Source organism: Odocoileus virginianus, chromosome 1 (assembly GCF_023699985.2).
Source record: "Odocoileus virginianus isolate 20LAN1187 ecotype Illinois chromosome 1, Ovbor_1.2, whole genome shotgun sequence".
Classification (NCBI taxonomy): domain Eukaryota; kingdom Metazoa; phylum Chordata; class Mammalia; order Artiodactyla; family Cervidae; genus Odocoileus; species Odocoileus virginianus.
The window spans coordinates 15,010,142-15,034,115 of record NC_069674.1 but is presented as its reverse complement, the minus strand read 5'-3'; the positions used below and the strand labels follow the sequence as shown (position 1 = coordinate 15,034,115).

General features: G+C 49.7%; 1 protein-coding gene across 4 annotated transcripts in view; it reads left to right on the top strand.

Annotated features, from left to right (window-relative positions):
• TBXAS1 (thromboxane A synthase 1) overlaps positions 1-23,974 on the top strand; it is a 163,503-nt gene that overhangs the window by 137,169 nt on the left and 2,360 nt on the right. For 2 of the 4 annotated variants that reach the window (XM_070464989.1, XM_070464992.1), the window contains 2 exons: positions 17,832-17,923; positions 22,444-22,603. In XM_070464989.1, the coding sequence (XP_070321090.1) occupies positions 17,832-17,923; positions 22,444-22,603 (252 nt within the window). The remainder of the gene's footprint in view (positions 1-17,831; positions 17,924-22,443; positions 22,604-23,974) is intronic. The other 2 variants (XM_070464998.1, XM_020899413.2) reach the window with 1 other exon arrangement.

Below are 23,974 nucleotides of genomic sequence, written 5' to 3'. Positions count from 1 at the left end.
CCCTTTGGCCCCTTGTTCTTTAAGAAGACTTCTCAAGAGTCTTGAAGAGCAACACCTGCCTGTGGGCCCGGTGCCTCCTGAGATGCTCAGAGCGCTTAAAGGTCAAGTCAAAGGAAAGCAATAAGACAGGGACTCTCCAGATCTAACACGTGAGAGCAGGTGCCCAAGAAATTCTCTGTGGCTTCCTCTCCCTTCCTGGGAGCAGAGAGGTAAGACGGGGCCTCACCAGTCGAGAACCCTGCCGGCACCCAGGGGACTAGGAGGTCTCTGTGTGGCCCCATCTGCTCCTGGCCTGGGTTTAGGGACACTCAGGATGAGCCCAGGTCCTCCCTCTTCCTGGATTCTCCCAGCTGCCCCCTCATGCACTCCTGCTGGGTTTCTATCCCCGCTTCTGAAGCATCCACCCCTGATCCCAGCTCCTCCTACTCCTCCTCCAATGCCCTGCTGAATAAGGAAGGGAAAAGCCTGCCTTTCCTGTTTGTCTTTTTTTGTGTGTGAGTATTTTTGTTTGAAACTTTTTATTTTGTGTTGGGAGATAGCCAGTTAACAATGTTGTGATAGTTTCAAGTGAACGGTGAAGGGGCTCAGCCGTGCATATACACGTATCCCTTCTCCCCCAAACTCCCCTCCATCCAGGCTGCCTCATAACATAGAGCAGAGATTCTTGTTCCTGTTTGTCTTTACTCAGCCTTATCGTGGCCTCTGGAATTGAGTAGATGGGTCCTTCAGTGGGCCCTATGAAAGTGAAAGTGTGAGTCGCTCAGTCGTGTCTGACTCTTTGCAACCCCATGGACTGTAGCCCGCCAGGCTCCTCTGTCCCTGGGATTCTCCAGCAAGAATACTGGAGTGGGTTGCCATTCCCTTCTCCAGGGGATCTTGTTGACCCAGGGATCGAACCAGGGTCTCCTGCATTATAGGCAGATTCTTTACCATCTGACTCAATAAGCCCTATGAGCCCCTCTTTCTGCCAGGCTCCATCCCCTCTCTGCCTACTGACTTTCTGCATAGACCCCTCTGAGCCTCAGTTTTCTCAGCTCAGTGGGACTCCCCTGGTGGTCCAGTGACTGGGGCTCCCTACGCAGGCGCCCTGGGTTCTACTCCTGGTTGAGAAGCTAGATCCCACATGACACAACTAGGGATCCCTTGAGCCGCAACCGAGACCCAATGCAGCCAAATATATATATATATGTTTTATATAACAGCTCAGTGAAATGATCTGCTGAAACTCACCCTGTGCCCACCCCAAGAACTGGGTCAGGAATGCTGGGTGAAGCTGCAGGACTTTGTGCTGGTCTCCTGTCTCCCTCCCCAACATTTTCTCCACATCTCCCCACTTCTCTGCCCTCCTGAGGGCTTTGGCTCCAGGGGGGAGACGGACCAGCTGCGAGGGCACAGCTGGCGTCCAGGGGCCAGGGGAGCGCTTTGTCCGGGCCGCCTCTCCTCCTCATAAACGCACACATGGGTCTGGCGCTTATGGGCAGATTCACCAGCTCCAGCAGGAGAGCCTCCAGCAGCCTGGGCCTGCTGGAGCAAGTGGCGGCCTTGAGAGGAGGGAGCTGGAGGCAGCAGCTGGCCCCCAGACCCGTCACCATGAGGCACATGGCCCTCATGGTGTCCTCCGGGGAGCCCAGCCTCCTTTGTCTACTTCGAGGGCATCCCACCACCTCTGGTCCTGACCCCTGGGGGCTGCCAGGCTGTGAGGATCTTGGCCCAGGAGCTCCCGGGGCCGCTCTGCCATCACCCCATCAAGGGAGATGTAAACGGCCTTGCCCGGCTCCCCTGTGCCCACCCTCTCAGGGCAGCTTCTCTGTCCCCGGGGTGTCCAAGTGTCCATCCCTGCCCTGACCCCACCTGGTCCTCAGCTGTCTTGGCCCCAGGGCCCTCTGCACCTACGATCCTGCAAAAGCGCTCCAGCCAGTTGGTCCCATCTCTTTTGGGGCCTCCTGGTGTGACACTGTCCCCCGGAGGGACGCCAGCCTGCCCCCACCCTGAGGTTAAATCCCCCTTGAGAAGCCTCACTGCCTTGCAGGGGCAAAGGCAGTCAGGCCATGAGGCTGATGGAGACTGTCTGACACGAGGCAGCAGGCACGGAAGACAAAAGAAACAATTCCTTCAGATCCACGGCCAAAACAAATTGCCGTAATTAACACGCGCCACGCAACCAGCTAGCGGCTGAGATGTGGCTGGCGTGAGGCAGCGGCGTGAGCCGCGGAGAGCACGCACTCCAGTAAAACAGCAATAAATGGTGCGGCTGTGATGGAACGCGTTTCAATTTGGTTCCAAAACCTTGCTTAAGTGCTTTTATTGTTTCTGTGTGAAAGAACGAAAAGCTGTTTGGAAACGGCTGCTAAAGAAACCGCACCATCCCTGTCGTTCTGACTCCCCAACTGCCATCCCGGGCAGGTTCCGTGGCCCCTAGGATGGCCCCTCCAAGTTCCCAGGGCACCCACGCTCCCCTCCAACAGAGCCTTGGCACCCAGGTGTCCCCTGGGCTTCTCTGCCTCCGGGGACAGAGCGCTGCCCATCTCCGCCCCACCCCCGGGACCCTGCAGGATACACAGCAGGCACGAGGTGACAGCCAGCCCAGAAGAACGATGGTCAGGGCATGCAAGCAGCACTTTATAAACATCAGGGGACCCCAGAGGTGGCTCAGGGGGACCCTTTCAGGACAGGGGAAATTCCTTAAGAGAGCTTATTAGAAATTTCCCTAAATTAATACTAAAAATAAAAGCAGAAACATAGGAACACATTCAACAGAATCTTGTTTTCACGGGAGGAGGGATAGGGAGGGTTGATTTGCCATCTTGTGGCCACAGTCACCCTTCTGGGGTTTGTTCCACATGAAAAGGATGGCCCAGTATCAGAGGTAAGAAAACCAAAACCGGATTGACAAGCGTGAGGCCAGAGGGGGGAGGGGTGGAAGTCGGCCTGGGCAGCTCTGCTGCAGAGTGGAGTCCGGTGGGGGGCTCCTAACCCAAGCCTTCCTTGGATGCCTCCAAGGGGAGGCAAGGAGCGTGGGCTGGGAGCCCTTCTGTGAGATGCCACGCGTCCCCCACCCCCTACCCCCAATTTCATGAGATGCAGCGCATGGCTCTCATTTTGGGGAAGCCATTCTGTGACCTCCTCTCCCTCCTGCAGGCGTGGTGGGGCACATGAAGGGCGGAGGATGGCGTGGAGTAGCTGTCATCTCCCCCCATGCCCACCCCGGAGGGGTGAGCCCTCCACATCTGTAATGTGGATAGAGGGGGTGGATCTTCCAGGCCCCTCCTGAGAGGCCGGGTGCAGGAGGTAGGAGGGGACCACCTGCAGGCCAGCTGGCAGGAGCCTGGCGGTCTGGCCCCTGTAGCCCCCCTCCACCCGGGACCGCAGCCTGCACCCAGCAGACCAGAGCTGGAGCACAAATGCCTTGGTCTCAGCTTCTCTGAAGAGCAATCAGCTCTCAAGGCTGTAAGCACATGCCATCTGTGATTTAGTAAGTCTCCTCCCACCCCTAATTCAATTTAAAAGAAAAAAAAATTTCCTTCCTACGGACCTCATTCTTATTTATCCAAACCTACTCCTCCAGCTCCCAGCAAAGGAGAGGAATGCGTTTTTGTGTACCTGGGCCCACAGCAGTGAGGACACTTGTGTCAGCTATTACTCTGGAACCAATTTTCATATGCTTTGCCCTTATCAAGGACATTCTTGGCAAGGGAGTGAAATGAAAGTTGCTCAGTTGTGTCCAACTTTTTGTGACCCCATGGACAATGCAGTCCATGGAATTCTCTAGGTCAGAATACTGGAGTTGGTAGCCCTTCCCTTCTCCAGGGACCTTCCCAGGGATCAAACCCAGGGATCGAACCCAGGTCTCCTGCATTGCAGGTGGATTCTTTACCCGCTGAGCCACCAGGGAACCCCAAGAAAACTGGAGTTGGTAGCCCTTCCCTTCTCCAGGGGATCTTCCCAGCCCAGGAATCGAACCAGGGTTTCCTTCATTGCAGGCGGATATGCCAGCTGAGCTACCAGGCTAGGGAGCCTTTTCACTAAAAGCCACCAGCACAGAAAAGGGGATACAGCTAAGCTCGCCTAGGGTAAAAGAGATGAGGAGGTGGTAAGATGGTCCTCAGGAAACTCCAGCTCCCCCAGGGACTGTCTGTGTGGCTCGGGGCACTGGAGCTGTGGCTCTGTGCCAGGCACTGTGTGGCTCTGGAGCTCTGAGCTCCAGAAAGCCCAACTCCTCCTGAAAAAAGTGGGGTCTTCTGAGAACCTGTCGAGATGACGGGGATGCCCTTGGCTTGGAGCTTGGCAAAGGCAAGAGTTGAGAGGGGGGATTCCAAGGATCAGCTGCAGCTCGGCTGTAGCCCCTGCTGCATCTTCTAGGGTGTATCTTCCAGCCTCCTCTGATGAGAGGAATGGGGACTTCTCACCAGCCTCTCCCCTACTGCCCCCAGCTAATTTCTTAATTATCATCAGCACAGCTGTTTCCATGTCTCCTGAGATGACCCCAGGCTCACAGCTACCACTCATAGGGTTGCTCATGTACCAAATCAGGAGAGTTAAAAACCCAAAACTTCTTAAGAAAAAAACCTTACAGGGCACTCATGAGGAATCCTCACTACAACCTTCAAGGTGTGGTTTCTCCCCATTTTACAGATGAGCAAATTGAATGTTGACATGGCTTAATAACTTGCTGGCTGTCTTCCAGCTATGTCTGATGAATTCCACATCTCTGCTCTTCCTGTTTATAATTCTGCCTGCTGCTCATAAATTTCAAAATCTCAGGAGTTAATTGGGGTCAAAGTGTTAGTTGCTCAGTCATGTCTGACTCTCTGTGACCCCAAAGACTGTAGGCCCCCAGGATCCTCTGTCCATAGGATTCTCCAGGCAAGAATACTGGCGTGGGTAGCCATTCCCTTCTCCAGGGGACTTTCCCAACCCAGGAATGCAACCTGGGTCTCCCACATTGCAGGCAGATTCTTTACCATCAGAGAAGCCCTCAGGAGTTGATTATTACACAAATAAACAAAACAAGCAAAAAACAGTAAATTGCTCTTTAGACTTTTTTGTCACTTCAAAACTTACGCTTAACTAGGGTTGGGTTTATATTAAAGCTGAGCTGGTCTAGTAGATCTTTTTAAAGAATGATAAGTGAGAATTTCTGGGTGGGCAAAAGTGAGGGCAGGTGCCCTCAGCTCTCCGGGCTGGGGCCGCTCACTGGAACAATGGAAAGGTTGAACTCTTGTTGCTTCTTAGTCTCTGATCTTTCTTCCCAGTCACGTGCCAGCTGAGAGTACTGGGTGACCCTCCTTTCCCCTGGACTGGCCGCCAGATAAGCCTCACTTCCAGCATTTGTTACAGTCTGGTACCAGATGCCACTTGGACCTCTGGACATCGTTCTTAGGAAAAGAGATTTTTTTTTTCTTTCGCTTTTCTTTTTTTTTTTTTTTATAGCTCCAGCCTAGCTTTTCCCACTTACATTCTGAACTGTGAAAATGGACTGAGCAGGCAACAGAGAATTTAAAATGAGCTGGGGGAAAAAAAAAGTCCTGCGACAATAAATCGCATCACAGTGGCGATCTCTATCTAACCAGAAAATTCTCAGCCCAGACAATGGCTCATTTATTTCCAACAATATTCAATACAGCGGAATTCCAGGCCCACAAAAGGATTTCTACAGATTCTTGGAGTTGCTTGCAAAGGGGTTTAACCTACATAGAAAAAGAGACCTGTTCAATTATAGATTCCCAGGCGTGAGGGAGACCTTTGTAAATAAATTCTAAGGTGGTCTGCTGAAAATGTGGCTTCTTCCCTAAGTGGGGGAGCGCCTCACCTCCTGACAGTGCAAGGCAGCAGCTCCAGGCCTCACCTGGGGAGGATGTTTGGGTGAACATCTGGGTTGAGATGTCTGCTGGCTGGGTGGGGAGCAGAGCCCACTACCCAAGGATAGGAGCCCCCTCTCCCAGGCCCTCAGCTGATATACTTTATAAACATCCAGGCAGGTCAGCCTTGCAAGACTCCTGGGCTTTACAAATACATTTCAGATTCCACGGTCAGCAAGACCGTGTTCTCAGCATGGGCGGGAAAGAGGCGGCAGGAAACAGGAGGGCAGGGAGGGGTCTGGAAGCAGCCTTCTAAATTTAACATGCAGTTGCTTTTAGGCCAAGTGGATGAAGAGTAAATTCCAGCGCTTAAAGCTCTTATCTTTGTTTACCATTTCCCCAAACAGTAAGTGACCTGGGCTCTGCTTTCAGCCTGAATTAGCAACCAAGATGCACACAGGAATGAGCGATGGGATGCTGGGGGCTGGGCCAGGGGGATAAACAGGGCAAGCTGACCCCTCCCCACCTTGACGGGACATTTGCCGAGCGACCCGACATGACGTCGCAGGCCATCCCTGGGCAGGCGAGGGCGCGGTCGTGATGCGTCAGATCATCCCAGATGGGGGAGGACCATGGAGCCTTCCACCTCCTTGATGAGGGAGCCATAAATATCCTAGAGCGACCTTTTCTGATGCTCAATAATAGCTTCTCAACATCTCCAGCGGGCGAGGAGCGTGGCTGCTTTATTGTTAACTTCTAGTCATTTGAAAATTCCTCTGTGTATGCTGAGGCACAATTTTTTCTCTCTGGGACTTACCGTTGGGCTTGGTTCCCTCCTCAGTCACGGTAGGAGCAGCATGTCCTTTCTGCCACACGCCTGCCACTCAGACAGGTGGCCGTGCCCTCCTGTCTCCCAGCGGTTCTCCTGAGTTCTCCCAGTGTGCCTCACTGAAGCGAGTCGATCCACTTTACCCGTCCTGGTCCCACCTCTCTCCCTGCCCATCCCTCAGCCTCACAGACGCTGACTCTGGCCTCACCTTTCTCCCTAGATGACGGCCCAGTGGCCTTTCCAGCCCCTCTGCCATCTTCCCCTGGACAGTCCTCACATTTCAGTCCTCGGCTACACGTCAGTCCACGGCGTCTGCTTTTCTCTCCTCCCTCCATACCAGCGGACCTGTGCACACGCTATGGGTTGAACTGCACACCATTCCCTGCTGGGGCCCCCAACGCCACCCTACGAAAGCCAAGATCTTCCTTCAAGAGGCAGCTCCAGCCAGGGCCATCCCAGTTCCCTCATTTTTTTTTTCAGCCACCCCAGGATGAAATCTGGAAATCACATTTATCTCTTGGTTCCCTGACCCCTTATATCCAGAGACTCGCCTGCCCGGCTAGTCATCCTTTGCACCAGTGACTCTGAGAATTACCCTGGGAGCTTTTAAAACCATATTAACTCCTGTGCCCAGTCCAGACCAATTAAAGTGGAATGTTTCTAACTGGGGCTGGGCATCAGCTGAGAACAACCAAGAGGGGGAGTCACTGCTAACATTCCTCCTGTTTCTACTCCGTTTCCTGTTCTGACAGCTGACACTGTCCTCAGAGCTCATCATCTCTGCCTGGACTCCGGCACAGTCTCCTGTTTTATTGCTTCATCCCCCCAACACTTCCAACTATCCCCGCATGTCATTGTCAGGTCACAAAATAACATCTTCCGTGTGTCACCTCTACGCATCAAACACCTTCAGTGGCTCCCTAGTACCAAAATAACAAATCTTTGAGCAAGTAGACCATTTCCTGAACATGTAGTAAGTGGTAGGTATGGGACTGGACCCCCCACCCCCAACACTGCCAAGTGCAGGTCAGGTACTCAATGTCTATCTGAGGGGAGAATGAACAACAAAAAAAATTTCTCTGCAAATTAATGCCATAACTCCCTCTACAAGGGCAGAGAAAACAGGCTGGGTGTTTAACTATCATTTACTAAGGGGGTTATTTCTTTAAACATCACCTATAATCAACTGTGGACAATCCCTGCTAATGGAGAGAACCGAATCCTAAATATTACAGCACAGCAGATAATTCAAAAACTTGAATCTGGTTGATCTGGGGATGTGTTCTATGCTTATGAGGGCTTGCGTCTGATAACTGAGATGATTTTAAAATTAGGTAATTAGATGTGTCTTATTTGTTCCTCCCCCTATGCGGTCCCCATATACACTCTAGGAATAAATAACTCAGCTCCCAAAATAATATGCTATTTTTTTCCCTCAACCCTTTCCTGAAATAGAGATAGTGGTTACATTCCAGGGTACTGAAGGGGCAGGCAGAGGGAAGAAGGCAGAAACCCACAGTGACAGTAAAGAGAGGGGATGGGATGGGGGGTGTCAACAGACTGCCCTTCAACTGATTCACCATTAAAATGTAGCCAGTACACACAACCAGCCTGCAAACTGTTCACAGTATCTGCTAAAGCTGACCACACACATCCCGTGACCCAGCAATTCCACCCCTAGGTACATACCCAACAGAACCATGACCTACGTTCACCAAAAGCCACATACAAGGGTGTCCCACTTTCTTCATGATGGCCCCCAAACTGGGGACAATGCAAATGTCCGCCCACAGCTGGAAGGATGAACAGATATGGAATGGACACACAACTCCACACCATACCACCAGTGAGTCTCAAAGACACAACAGTGAACACAAGAAAACAGGCGCAAAAGCTGAGGTTCTGGATGTTCCATTTACGTAAAGTTTTAAGAAAGGCAAGATAACCTCTTGTTTTAGAGATCAGGCTGATGGTTACTTTTTCTGGGGGGAGCTATGATGGGAAGGGGTCACTGAGGTATTTGGGAGTGCTGGAACTGTTTTGCATCCTGATCTGAATGCTGGTGACACAGGTGCGCTTACTTTGTGAAAATTCACTAAGCAGTATGCTTTTGTTTGCATCATATTGAATACTTTCCTGTGTACATGTTATTCTTCCAAAAAGTATACAAAGGAAAGTAAGGGAGGAAGGAGGGGAGGGGAGAGAGAGGATGAAAGGAGAGAGGGAGGGTGGCGACACTTGATGGTAAAATCCTTGGAATCTGAAGATCTGCCTTTAGTTCTTTGCCATGTGCTAGCTGTGTGACCTTGAACAAGCCACTAACCTCTCTGAGTCTTTTTTTTTTTTCATCTACGAAATAGGAAACAAAATGCCCTACCTGCTCCACAGCGCAGTTGTGAGGACCAAATGATGTAAGGGATATAAAAATTCTTCAGAAGGCAGTAGAGTACTGCGGGAGAGGAGTACTATTATTGTCATAATAGAGCACTGCAGACAGAATTCCTGCAGTGTCAGTACCATCAATAGAGCTGAACCTAGGGCAGTCAGCGGGGAGGGCTGACATGGTGGAGGGGTATGTGTGTGTGCGGGGGGGGGCAGGCAGGCTGGTTTATGGTCTTTCATTACATCTCCTCATCTAATCCCTTAATGGCCTAGGCCTCAGTGTACAAGAGCACCTGGAATAATCCCTGTGTTTATGTGAGATGGGGCTGTCTCATTCCTTTTAAAACGGATATAAATAGATGCCACACACACCCTCCTAATTACCTTTTCTAAGGTAGGAGGCTTGTCTACTCCTAAAGCTGCCAAATTCTTTAGATTAGCATATGCAGGACTGTCTGGGTATTAGGGAGGCAAACCAGCCATGTAGAAGAAGCCCCCCCCACCCCCAACAGCTTTCCCCCCATTACTTCTTGCTCCAGGCCTGAAACAACTCCCTCCGAACATCTATGGATTTCAAAGTTGAAGAGTCAGAGCCAGAAGAACCCCAGCGCCCCAGTTTAAGTGGGCCATGGGGAACCCAGGCCTGGGCTCAGCCTTGCCCTGCGGACTTGGCGCTCTGCCTGGAGACTGGCCGCCAGGGGACTACGGTTTTTCTTCCGGGTCAGGGGGCAAAAGGGCAAAGTGAGAGTCGCCACCCTTTCCCTGGGAGGATTCCATCTTATGGTCCATGTTCCCTAGGGAATGAGCACAAATGGAAACCTTGAGTCTTCCCAGGTCTCTGTTGTCCCTTCTGTCTCTAGGCTTGACCTCCCTAGGCCTTATCTTACGGCACGCCAGGGTCCCAGCTTCTAGCAGGTGGGGGCTGACCTGACCCCATTCACTATGTGCAACACCAAATCTGCTGCATGTGTGTGAGCATTTGGCAAAACCATCTGATGCTGGTACTTCTTGGGAGGAACAAAACTGAGACCTCCCCCATTTCTATTTCCTTTAGAAAAATAAGAAAATATTAATTTTTCTATTAGATCCCTGAACCTCCAGGAAAAATCTTTTTGAAAGCAGTGACATTTTAATTTTCTTTTTATCATTCTACTCCACATGGTATCACCACACACCCAGAGTGAGGTGTACATGTAGGTGTGAGTGACTCAGAGAGTGTGTGTGTAACTTGCAGAGAAACTGGTACACAAAAATCCAAATGTAACAAAGTGAGGTTAATAGGCAAGGATAGTATTTCCCACTTAAAATTATTTGTCAATAGAGTTTCCCATAGAGTTCCCTTGTGTGTGCTCAGTCATGTCTGATACTTTGTGACCCCATGGACTGTAGCCTGCCAGGCTCCTCTGTCCATGGGATTTCCCAGGCAAGAATACTGGAATGGGTTGCCATTTCCTCCTCCAGGGATCTTCTGGACCAAGGGATTGAACTCACATTTCTTGCATCTCCTGCTTTGACAGGTAGATTCTTTACCACTGTGCCACCTATCAAATTTAGCTACCACATTTAAATATCAGTTTGCGAGCCTAAACTGAATGATAGAAAGACCAAGAGACTGAGCGATTTAGACATAAAATTAGCAGTTATTCCCATTGAAAAACCAAATATAGATGAAAACGTCTCTCTGAAAGAACTCTGGATCGAGAGTGCATACCATAAGGCAAAGATTCCATTCACTTTTTTGCTTCTATTTTCCCCCAATATTTAAGATTTAATCAATATTTCCCAATATTAAACGTTAGTAAATATTTAATATTTATTTTCAACCATCTAAGAGTATCTGCGTGTATGCTAAGTCCCTTCAGTCATGTCTGACTCTTTGCAACCCTGTGGCCTGTAGCCCTCCAGGCTCCTCTGTCCATGGGATTCTCCAAGCTAGCATACTGGAGTGGGTTGCCATGCCCTCCTCCAGGGGATTTTCCCAACCCAGAGATCGAACCCATGTCTCTTACGTCTCCTGCATTGGCAGGCAGGTTCTTTACCACTGAGCCACCTGGGAAGCCCGTCTAAGAGTACAGTTACTTGTTTTGCAGAACTGGTGCCAGCTGAACTGGATTCTGTAAGATTGTAGAATGGCTTTCCTCCTTGACACATCCTTCCAGGGCAGTTTAACATGGAGAACAGAGGGCCTCATGCCGAAACGTGCTCCTGGCCTCTGAATATTACATTTAAACAGAAGTCCTGTCTGCCTGTTTGGTACCTTAGTTTCCAGAGACTTTTCACCTCTGCCATCTCGTTGGCTCTGCTCCAAGAGATGGGTGGGGAAACATCACGACCTGGAACTCAGAGACCAGGGGACCTGTTGATGTTGCCTTGGTGACTGGCCCCAGGCCAGGGCTACTGGGCAATGGATGCAAGACAAAACCCCTGGCGGGACATGGTGACCATCCCGAGGCCTGGCCCAGGCCAGCCAGAGAGGCTGCAGGGGCATCCTCGTGGGGTGAGAGGCAGATTGTAAGGGCTTTCCCAACTCTTAATTCGGGTAGCCTGGCCTGTGCTATAGGCTTTGGGGGGAGTGGGTACCCTTGGGGTTCCAATTTTAACATTATCTCTTGGAAACCCAGATGCTTGAAGTGCTTCCTGCCTTGAAATACTCTGCTCAGATCCCACTGCCCACAAGTCCCCCAACACTTCAGGCCAAGCAGACCCCCTTGGCCCTTGCCAGCACAGACAGAGGGTCTGAGCACACCCAGGGGTACAGTCCAGGGCCAACCAGTGCAAATCTCAGCCCCAGCTCCCCAGGCTCTTGCCAGCAAGGCCCCCGCTTCTAGTTAAACATCTGGGCCGAGCCCACCAACCTTTTCTTCCAAGGAAACGCACTTCCTTGACTAAACTTTCTTTTCTTTCTCTTTTACTTCAAATAAATTCTACTCCCACCCTCATCTTAAAAAATATTTATTTGGCTGCCCAGGGTCTTTGTTGCAACATGTGGGACCTAGTTCCCTGACCAGGGATTTTACCTGGGCCCCCTGCATTGGGAGCGTGGAGTCTTAGCCACTGGACCACCAGGGAAGTCCCCCCACCCCCATTTTTTTTAATGTGTTTTTTCCCTAGATGGCAAAGAAAAGCATGCCACCTCTTCCATTTCATTTCCCCCACCACGACCCATGCCTGCTGCATTTCGTTCATGTCTGCCCCGCCCCAGGTACCCTGCACAGAGGCCCTTCTGTCTTCTGTGCCTAGAGCTCTGCTCTCCAGCCTCCAAGACATCCCAGAACAGCCCCTCTCCCACTCAGCAGCCTAACACAACCGTTTTGGATTCTTTCACGCATCTCAGATTCTTTGCATAGGCTGTTCCACGCTCTATTGTTATTTAAATTTCTATCTAGTACCTTAATTTCTTATGAAGGAAAACGTAAGTTGGAAGAATAGCTGAGTGTACCCCTGTGTACCCATCACTCAGCTTCAACAAGTGTCAACAGTGGCCACTTTGGTTCCCCCGCCCTTCCCTACTCTGCCATTTTCTTTTTTGGTTTTTAAATCCCAGACATCGTCTCACGTTTTTCATCTCTACTGTGAAGACTTTGGATTCAAGATTGCCGAGGTCCTCTTGGATTCAGTTTGACTCTGAGCAGAAGCGCAGGTTCCCGCCCCGGGAGTCCTCGTTCGCCATACACTTGCTGCCCTCTGCTGGCTGGGTTGGCTCAGGACACCTCTGCCCTCGATGCTGGCCCAGATTTTCCTCAAAGAACTTAACCCAGGAGCGGGGGATAACCGGGTTCTTAGGGGTGAAGGGGCGTCTGAGTGGGTGGGTGGGGACTGCCTCGCCTGGGTTTGGTTAAAACGCTGAGACCTGAGCACCCCCCTCAACCACATCCATACATCCATGCAGAAAAGATCACTAGGGCAAGTCAGACAGATAGTCTGCAGCGGTTTCACCCCCACTGGCTGCACAAAACCAGCATCCAGGCCCCACCCTGGACCAACAGTCAACCCCCTGAGGGACCAGGGATCAAGCACCCTTATATACTAAAAGCCCCCTGGCCACATCTAACGTTCAAGCACATCAAGAACTGCTGGGCCAACGCGCTTATGTTGGTATGCATCTTGAGTCCAAGGTTAAGAAGTAGTGATTAAAAAAAAAAAAAAGGCTCAACGGGAAAAAGAATAAATGAAGACTTGACTTCACAATACAAATTACCCTTGGCCTACCTTAAAAAGTTCCCTTCCAAGTGCTGACAGCTTCTGGCCAGACACTTTTGTTTGAGGAACCAATACTATGGACTTGTTAGGGATGCTACTCCTAGATCTGGCTTTCTTTTCTTTTTTGAGATATAGTTCTACATTTGGGTGAACAGTACCACTGTTCTGTTCTGGCTTTTTACATGTCTGCATTTGTTAAGACTCCTTTGGTTGCAGATAACAGAATTCGGCTGTCACTAAGTTAGGTCAAAAATGAGAACTTGCTGGAAGGGTACTGAGACGCCACCCGCAGTGCTCCTTGCCAGGAGCAGCTGGCAAACAGGACACAGGAAATGGACTCTGTCCTTTGCCTCTGGTTCTCTGCACATCTAATTCTTTGTTTCTTTCTCATGGCAAACGTGTTTACTGCTCATTAGTCCGCAAGGTGGAACATGGCCACCAACAGATCACGACTCACCTGTGTTCAGCTTCCAGCTGCTGGAGAAAAACTCCTTTTCCTTCTGCCTAGGTCCAAATGTCTAGTCTGATGCTTTCATGTCAGAGCCCCACTCGTGAGCCAGTCAACTGTGGCCTGCAGGGCTGCTATGTAATTTGTCCAACCTGATGCCAAGTGGAAAAAAGCAAAGGAAAGTGCCATTAACAGTACATAGAAAGGCTCTTCCTTTCTTCTCCCATCTCTCAAATTATCACAGTGTTTTTTATTTTCTATTTAACACCAGTCTAAGTAAAGAAAACTCTAAATTTTAAATTATCAGTGTGAATTTTACCACTCATCTCTGGATCATGTAATGCCACTTTTAAATGGTAATATCAGAGCATTTAACTCACATGCAGAACCACTGAAATTACATAACTAGTATTTTGTGACTCATGGGCCAGAAGAAATAAGGATAAACCAAACTCAAGATTGGAAGGAAGATGAGGGGGTGCGCCAGGTTCCCCCAGAGTGTGGGGGCACAGGATGAGCTGGGAGAGTCAAGGGCCTGGGACCTCTGCCCCCCTTCCAGCCACCAAGCCCACCTACATATGGTGCCCCTAGACGCCAAGGCAGGGTCTAGGGAAGATGAGCCAGGTGTCCCCCCTCCCCAGATCCAGTCCCCAAACCCACAATAGGCTGTGACCCCCCCAAAGATCTTTAAACTTCTGTGCCAGGAAACATGCAGTGTGAGACCAGGAGTGGGCAGAGCTTGCCCAGGCCAACACACAGCCACAGTGCTGCCTGCCCAGGGCAGGGACGGCCAACACCATGCCCACTCCAAGATGCTTCAGGGTGAATGCATCCCGTGCCTACCTTCTCCACACCTGAGCCTAGGCCCCTGAGGAATGGAGGGCAATGGTGGTCAAAGGGAAAGCAGAGAGGGGTGGCCAGGCTGGGCCCAGAGCACCAGGGGCAAGAGAGCAGGCAGCTGAGAATCCGCCCTGGGGAAGAAGCCAAGGTGGCAGCCCTCACGGGTGAGGCTCCAAGCCCCAGTGCACACCCCAGTGTCCCCTCAGACTCTGCTCCCTAAACACAGATTCAAAGATATGACGATTGAGAATCTCCACAGGGGACTCCGCTGGCAGTCCAGGGTTAAGACTTCGCCCTCCAACGCAGGGGGTGTGGGTTCCATCCCTGGTCTGGAAGCTAAGATCCCACATGCCTCAACAGCCATATATATATATATATATATATATATATATATATATAAAATAGAAACAGTATTGTGACAGATTCAATAAAAATTTTGAAAAAAAAAGAAGAATCTCCACTGGGCAACCACAGAGCATTAAACCCCAAGCATTAGAGCCCCTCCCCAGTTACGTGTTTATCAGGCCGACCCTGGTGGCCCGGGAGGGAGGTGGAAGCGTGGGGTCAGGAGATAACCTTCTAAAGAAACAGTTCCCAGAAATGAAGACGGAGAATGTTGGGAAAGCCAACTGTTTTCATTTCGGCCTTTCAAATTTGTAAACATTAGGCTGCACGTGAGCAACTTGACTTTGTGTGTGTGCGTGTTAGTCACTCAGTCGTGTCCAACTCTTTGTGATCCTGTGGACTGCAGCCTGCCAGGCTCCTCTGTCCATGGAATTCACCAGGCAAGATTAGTGGAGTGGGTTGCTATTCTCTTCTCCAGGGGATCTTCCCGACCCAGGGATCCAACTCAGGTCCCCCTTGTTGCAGACAGATTCTTTACCATCTCAGCCACCAGAGGCATTTCTCACTCAGCAGTATTTTATGCACCAATGGCTACATTATATTGAACGTTATACTCTAACAGATTAGCTAAGGTATTTACCATGGACTTCAGAACTCCACGCGTTCTGGCCCATCACTCTCCCCGCTGCCTGTCTGCCCCTCACACACTAAGCACCTCCCACCCGGACCTGTGCATCTGCTCCTGCCAGCGTGGTCCCCTCCCCCATGGGGACAGCCTATTGGCCCTACCTTAGAGTTTCAGTTCTGTCCTGGTGTGTGACGCTGCCCAAGGATAGGCGTTTCTAAGGCAACCCTGATGTTGCTGATCCAGGGAGTTCTATCTTACAGTCGTTGGTTTAGATCCCATGCAAGGTGGCCGCCGCTGCAGGCTTGTGAGCAGCTCCCAGGGGTAGATGGGGCCTGCAGAACGGACTTGCCCCAAGTGCTGCCCCCTGCTGTCCTGAGAGGAGAAGACAGAAGCAAGCCGATCTCCCAAATTGAAGACTTCTCTTTGAACATCACTAACTGATTTATGACTTCCCAGGTGGCACTAGTGGTAAAGAACCCACCTGCCAATGCAGGAGGCATGGGATATGTGGGTTTGATCCCTGTGTCAGGAAGATCCCCTGGAGGAGGAAATGGTAACACACTCCAGTATTCCCATGGATAGAGGAGTCTGATGAGATACAGTCCATGGGGTCACAAAGAGTCTGACACAGAGTAGGACACAACTTAGCTACTAAGCATTCCCACAACTGATTTAAAAAGATGAAACTGTCATCAAGCAGGTAACTTCACTCAAGTGCTGAAGGGAGTGGAGAGACAGGACGGGAGAAATGGGAGGGGAAAATATCCTTCAATCAGCAGAGCAGCTAATAAACTTCTATAACCCTGCACTAACTCATCCCACCCACTGGGGTGCCCACACCTAGCCTCTCGACACCCCGCCAATTCACTATCACCCCTTCCTCGTATCATGGGGTGACGGCAGAGAGTGACAGTGTCACCCCATGGAAGTCACCCGGGGGTGTTAGGGCTCCCCAACACTGGGTGCTGGACTTGTGCTTCTCCACACCTTTGCCCTGATCAATATTTTCCAGCTTTTTCTAATCTGATGAATGAAAACCGAATCTCATGCTATCAGTTTGTATTTTTCATCAAGGGAACTCATACTTGTTGCCTCTTCATTTCTCTTGACCACTTTTCTGAAGAGTTTCCTTTCTTACTGATTTACTGTAGCTCTTGGAGTTTTGGGGCTTTCCGCATAGCTCAGTTGGTAAAGAATCTGCCTGCAATGCTGGAGACCTGGGTTTGATTCCTGGGATGGGAAGATTGCCTGGAAAAGGAAATGGCAACCCACTCCCGTATTCTGGCTTGGAAAATCCCAAGAACAGAGGAGCCCGGCAGGCTACATACAGTCCATAGGTCACAAGTCAGACATGACTTAGCACTATCTTTCTTTCTTTTCCAGTTTTTGTTACCACTGATCCTTTCTAGATGCAGCAGTTGTTTTTGTTTTGCTATTTTACAGTTGTCTTTTAACTTTATGATGTGCACATTACTACCCTGTGGCAACCTCCCTGATATTTGCTAGAGGATAAGTGTCAACAAAAATAATAAACAATCACTAATAAGAATAGGAAAGAGTTTTATTTGAGCCAAACTAGTCCAGAAGCCCGCTTCCCAGGTTACTCTGAGAAATTGCTCTGGAGAAGTAGGGTTTTCAGCCCAGTTTTATATCTCATCAGAACAAAGAACATTAAACAAGTCAGGGTTACATTTCTTCAAGGTTTCAAAAAAAAAAGACAAGCTCATACATAGCAAGTCAACATGGCCTTGGCACCTGGGAAGGGAGTCTTATCATCAAAGGAGAACCAGCATTGGCTTCCCAGGAAGACAGGCATTTAGTCTTTACTTTTAACACAGACAGTCTTTACTCCTGGTCAATGTGCTGGTTTCTTTAATAATTGAAGCAGTTGTACAGTGTATGTTTGACAGGCCACAAAGGGGCTACTTTAGTTAGCGTAAAATTCAACTGAACTCATGTATAAGCCAGAATGACTTCCCTATATCTTGATATGAAAAAATTTCTTTTATCATAAGGGAGTGTGTACAATACGTAGCCTGCCACACCATCCGTTCTCAATAATCGCTAGCAGGGCAGCTGTCGCCGTTGTTTTATCACAAACGTCTGACACCCAGAGGCCCTGCAGTCCCAGGCCTGCTGGTCTTCAGTAACGCACAGCACCGTGAAACCAGAGTAATAGAATATGTAGACTGTTCTGCGGAGTGCTAATCTAATGCCATTTGGATGGGATCATGTTTCATCTTGTGGGGTTTCCATGTAAGCGCTTGTGAGCACTGAAGCTCTAAAGTTAGTGGGAAAGACTGGAAGCTGTGGGACTCAATCTAACTCGGTGTTCCTCCTCTGTCACCGCCCCTCCATCAGCCGGCCCCTGGGTACCGCAGCCTCCAGGAAGGCCTGCCCTACTTGGACATGGTGATTAAAGAGACCTTGAGGATGTACCCGCCAGCTTTCAGGTAAGCCTGCACCCCAGGTCTTCAGGCTGTCACCACCTGCATTGTGAAGAATGCTGGACCCAAGCTCCTGGAGGGGAAGGTCTGAGTATTGGGGGTTATCTCTGGGGGGCGCAGGACACCATGCCTGACATACGGTCACTATGGCAATAAATGTCTGCCCTGTATTCCTGTATGTTAACCATCTTTTCAAAGTGTCATTGCTGTTTTCTTAACATGACCTTCCTCCCCAACCCAAGCCAATCTCTTTGGCCTCCTAGCCTCAGATGACTTTTGTTCTTTCCCCAGCCTGTTCATTCATACATTCACTGGCTACTTATTAAGCATCTACTTTATGCCACACTCTGAGAAATCAGCCAAAAGAGATAAAGCATCTGCCTTTGGAGTTGACAGTCCAGAGGGGAGCATCCAAGGCCTGGGATGCTCCTTCATTCTCTCCAATGATCCGCACCCCGCCCCATCCTCAGAGCTCCCACCCAGGACTTAGCGCTCCAGGAAGTCTGACTCAGCCAGCCTCACCTGTTCCCCACTGGCTCTCTCCCCCCACAGCACTCTGCACACAGACTGTACTTCATATTATATTTTTGGACACTTTCCAACTGCTCTGCAACATTTCACCAACGTGCATCCAGCCACACCAACCTGTAAATGCCTTGAGAGCAGGACTCGGGTCTTCTGCTTCTTTCAAGTTCCCCCTAAATGAGATGTTACCAAATTCCAGGCTCATTCACCCCAAGCACAGTAAGCCAAGCGCTGAGATGCTGAGGTTTGCAGCAGAGAACAGACATGTTCACACGGCAGCCAAGCGTGGAGTCAGAACAAATCTCCAAGCTGCCTCCCCCACGGCAAGTGGCCCAGGTATTCATGGGATAAAGCAGCAGCTGAGGAGTGTGGGGAAAGGTAATGATTGGAGATGACAAAAAGGTGAAGCAATTGTAGTTCTAAGCAGGTGCAAGGAAGCTATAGGGGTCTCCATGGGAAGCAAGTTCAGAGTATGGCAGCCTTAGTGTCAAAACAGAAGAGAGCTTTGAGCCCTCTGAGGTCAAAAGGTCAGCGAGAAGCCGCTTGCGCATGCCCAGTTGGAGTGTCAGCGATGTTAACCAGTCTTAACCTGCTCAAGCTCCAACTAGACACAGCTGTCTTCAAGTTCCTGAAAAAAAACAACTTGGGCAAACATCTTAGGTTGAAGCGGCCTAGCCCTTACAGTACGTGCAGGTTGTTGTGTAGCAACAAGTAAAGCGAGCTTGCTTCATCAATGAAGGCAAGCTGAATGGATCTAACTGAGGACTACCCTGGGTTTCAGAGGCGGCCCAAGGAGCACAGGGTCTTAACTTGGGTCTCCAGACCCTCAGAGAGTGAAACATTGCTAGAGCTCAGACTCTAGGAACAGAGGCAACCCAAAGCATGTAACTTATAAATTCTACTCTACATCTCTAGGAAGCATTGTACCACATAAACCATATGGAGGTAACTTTTGCCATTTTAAAAAGAGAAAATGTGGATGATGTGAAGGTATCTCAAAATTATATTCCAAACCAAAAATATCCTAGAGAGTGTGATTGTAGATACTGTCCAAAACGTTCAGATCCAGAGCCAAGAGAGAATTCCCAGGGTGTGAGTCAAATCACATCCTTCTCAAGCACACATGGTTTCAGTCTCCTGGTCCAGGAGCAGACAGGAACGCAGGGCTCGCCTCGTTGCTCTCCTGACACTAGTATTAAGACCTGATCCTGGGACTTCCCTGGTGGTCCAATGGTTAAGACTCTACGATTCCACTGCAGGGGGCAAGGGTTCGAGCGCTTGTTGGGAAGCTAACATTCTGCATGCTGCGTGGCCAAAAAAATAAAAGACCCAATTTCACAGGCCCTACCTGACTTCCTTGGGAGCCTCAGAGCAAACTGTCATCTGGTCTATTTTTTGGTTTTGTTTTCATTTTTTAATGATTTATACCAACTTCCTTCCAAGGGAACTGTGGGCAGCTGCTATACACATGAAATTCAAAATAAGACATTCAGTGATATAACAGATCAAAGACTGTTCAGAGGAAAGAATCCATGATGGGACCCCAGAGACGGTGACAACTGGGGTCAGGCTTGGTGGCTGAGGCTCCCAGGAGAGAAGAAAACTGGTTGAGTTGAACCATCCTGTTCTCTTTTGGGAGGAAAGTGTAGACTGATCAAAGACACATCATTTCCTGGATCTAAAGTCAATCAAGCATTCATCACATGAGACCTTGCATAGATGACATGTTGAGCAACAAAGTCCACAGTCTCTTCAGCACTAAAATTCTTCAGGCAATTCTCCTCCTGATCCTTTATAAGCAGCAAAGCGTAAAAGGAAGTCAGTGAAGGCATTGTTCTGGGGAACCAGGATGCTGCGATCTCACCTGAGGGCAGGACAGAACCGAGTATCTAGATGGATTTGTTAAAATTCCCACTATATAAAAAAAATAGATCCAGGCTTCCCTAATGACAGAGCCAGTCTGGACGGAAAGTCAAGACAGTCTCAGTCCTGCCATTAGTTTATTGTGTGATCCTGGGTAAGTTCCGGGCTGTTCTGGGCTTCTGTTTCCTGTGCCTTTAGAGGGTACACAACACCTGCTCTGCCTACTCTGGAAGTGTTAGGAGGATCAGTGAGACAGCAGCCGTGGAAACACGGTATCCCACAGGCAGCGTGTCGTGCGAGGTATGAAGTAAAGAGCAAGAAGCGTTTGAGTTGAACGGCCTGCACCCAGTCTGGTCCCAGTCTCAGGCAAGCCATGGCCTCCCTTCCTCCAGACCTACTCCTCTGGCGGCTTAAACCCAGTCACTCTATGGACTTCTGCCATCAAACAGCAGAAGTGAGAGAGGCAGACAAGAGGCCCATTTGCTTTAGCCCAGGCATAGGGTTTGGGGGTGAACATAGAATTTTGCTTTTTAATTTTTTTCCTTTATTATTTTCATCTCAGAAAAACGCTTGACTCTTCCCAAGCACTGACACATTTGACTGATACCCTTATTCCTAAAAGTAAAAACCCTCAAAATTGCCTTTGTGGAAAATGTAACAATTCTCTTTGAAGAATTAATTAATGTCAATCCAGGAATGTATGCAGTATAATTCAGCAGATTCTGGCCTGGTATGCAGTGCCAATATTTTGGCCACCTGATATGAAGAGTCAACTCATTGGAAAAGACCCTGATGCTGGGAAAGACTAAGGGCAGGAGTAGAAGGGGGCAACAGAGGATGAGAGGGTTGAATGGCATCACTGACTCAATGGACATGAGTTTGAGCAAACTCCGAGAGATAGGAAAGGACAGGGAAGCCTGGCGTGCTGCAGTTCTTGGGGTCGCAGAGTTGGACATGACCTAGCAACTGAACAAACAAAAACTGTGGCCTAGTCTAGCCAGATAGGAGGTCCGATGATGTACAGAAGGGAAGGCCCCGTTTTCTGGCTTTTAGGGGTTCTTGCCTCTAGATCCAAGCTATTTCTGGTAACTGAAAAGGAAGGAGGTTAGGGTATATCCTTATCTGCTCCCCCAGGACTGAGGGTGCACACATCAGAGCCCTCGCCTGCTCTGATTACAGCAAGAGTGTTTTGTGACCAGTTCCAAGCACGCGGTAATTGCATTTGTTGGTTAGGCTCTGAATGGGAGTCTCACAGCCCTGACCTTTCACGTTCCTGATAGTGAAGGCTCATAACAGTGACAAATGCAGCAAGGAGCCACGAGTTACTCTTCGTTTCTTTTATAAGCAGGAACACGGTACAACAGTGGTTTGTGTAATAACTTTATCTCTTCTGAGATATTTAGGGAAACCTAGTTCTGCAACCTGAAGTAAAAGCCAGCATAAATTGTTTTTAATTTTTAAAGTAATTATTCATATTATCAAAATACAATTGCTTATACTTAAAAAAAGAATGAAGAAATACAGAAGGATACAAAGAAAAAGTCGGCCCCCCTGGTCCCCCACCATCCTCCGCCCCAGTGCCACCCCTTACGGGAGGGCATGGGAGAAGTTTAGGTATTCTTCCATAAACATTATGTTCATAGGCAGACACATATAGTCTAGCCTTTTCAAATAAGACATGAATGGAAGTAAGCCATTGTCCTTTGGTGAAAGAAACAATCTGATCAAGATGCTTTCCTCTCCAGTAGAAGTTCTCCATAGCCACACAATGAAGGGGAACAGATGTGCAAACCCAAATTTCTTGTAGGTAAAGCAAGTGTGTGGCCCCAATGGGAATAGGAAGAAGATGGCATGGTGGCCGAGGGACGATCCCTGCATAGCTTCCAATGCCAAGGTTCTCGTGCACCCCAACACCAGGCATAAGACAGGTTCTTCAAGCTGAAGGAAGGGATGGATGAACCTAGAGACCCCCGGGTCCCAGGCAACGTAGGGTTAATAGCCAGAGTGGGGGTGGGGCTGGGGTGAGGATTGGTCCCTGTCCAGGTCACCTACACCAGCCCCCTCCCACACTGCAGACCTGGGCCCCAGCACGGCCACCCCCAGGCTCTCCAGCTCGTTTCCGCTCTGCCTCAAGGCAGGGCTGACCCATGTGTCCCACAGGTTCACGCGGGTGGCAGCACAGGACTGCGAGGTGCTGGGCCAGCGCGTCCCCGCAGGAGCCGTGCTGGAGACGGCCGTGGGCGCCCTGCACTACGACCCCAAACACTGGCCGAACCCCGAGAACTTCGACCCCGAAAGGTGAGTACTGCCCCCTCTAAAGGGCTGGCGGGGGGAGTGAGTGTGAGGATTGGAGACAGCTGCCAGGAGACACAGATTTCATCAAGTGCCCCCAAAGTCAAAAGCTGCGACAACCAGAGAGAAGTTTTTGAGGCATAATTTCTAAAGGAACTAAGCGTACCATTTTTGAAGAGATCAAAACCCAATCCAGAGGTTTAGCCATCTCCACAGCACTGCATGCAAGTAACAAGGCACTCTCAGATGGGTGCCCACTGTTTGTTCACACCGAGAAACAGGACACCTTTCAGAAACGTGTTAAGATGTAGCAGGATATCACTTCCTTTTTTAAAAAATGAATGCCTGTTCCAAAACAAGAGTATCAACAATTTCTTCAGAAATTCATGAAGCCCGGCTCTGCTAACATGGTAGACCTGAATGCCCCCTTCTGTCCCCGGCATGGATTTGGTCCATTGTCTAAATCTCATTTCTAGACTCCCAATTTAAAATGTCTGAGCAGGCATCCGCACTTCCTCCTCATGAGAGTGGATGCATGCTGCTTCCTGGTTGATCTGGCAAGTTGGGGGCTGGCCAGCTGGCAGCTGTGTTTCCACCGTTAGTAGCTGCATCTTCCTGTTAATGCAGCCCCGACTCTACAACCCTGGTCCCTGGGAAACCATGGGCAGTGGGACCCAGATAAGTAACACTGTGCTGCTCAGCAGCTCCTAGAATTACGGTAGAGATCCAGACATACAAACTGCAGCTGCAGGGTTTATAGCATCACCTTTGAAAACAAATGGCCTTGAAACAAAAAGGGCTTCCCTGGTGGCTCAGGCAGTAAAGAGTCCCGCCCGCAATGCGGGAGACCTGAGTTTGATCCCTGGGTCGGGAAGATCCCCTGGAGAAGGAAATGGCAATCCACTCCAGTATCCTTGTCTGGAGAATTCCATGGACGAAGGAGCCTGGTAGGCTACAGTCCATGGGGTCGCAAGGAGTCAGACACAACTGAGCGACTTCACTTGAAAACAAAAGTGCCTTAACAAGATGTTGAAAAGGTGGGCCAAGGGCTTCTTGGGCCCATGAGGTTCAGAGGCAGTAATAAGTGAGCTGGCTACTATTACAAAATAGTGGTTGTCACCAAGCATTACTGTCACAGAACACATGTGGCAAATGTCATTTGGAGCTGAAGAAGAGCTTCCAGTGAATCAAATACTGCCACTCCCAGAGGTTCAAGTTTTGTTCTTGAACCAGAAAGGCAAATGTGGGCAGGGAGACAGCTCCCATCATGGCATCAAGAGACAAACTGGTAGGACACGGCTGTCAGAGGGGGCTGGTGCCCAGGGACTCTGCTTAGGAAGTGGATGCCAGAGGGTGACACTCTGGCTGCTGAAGAAA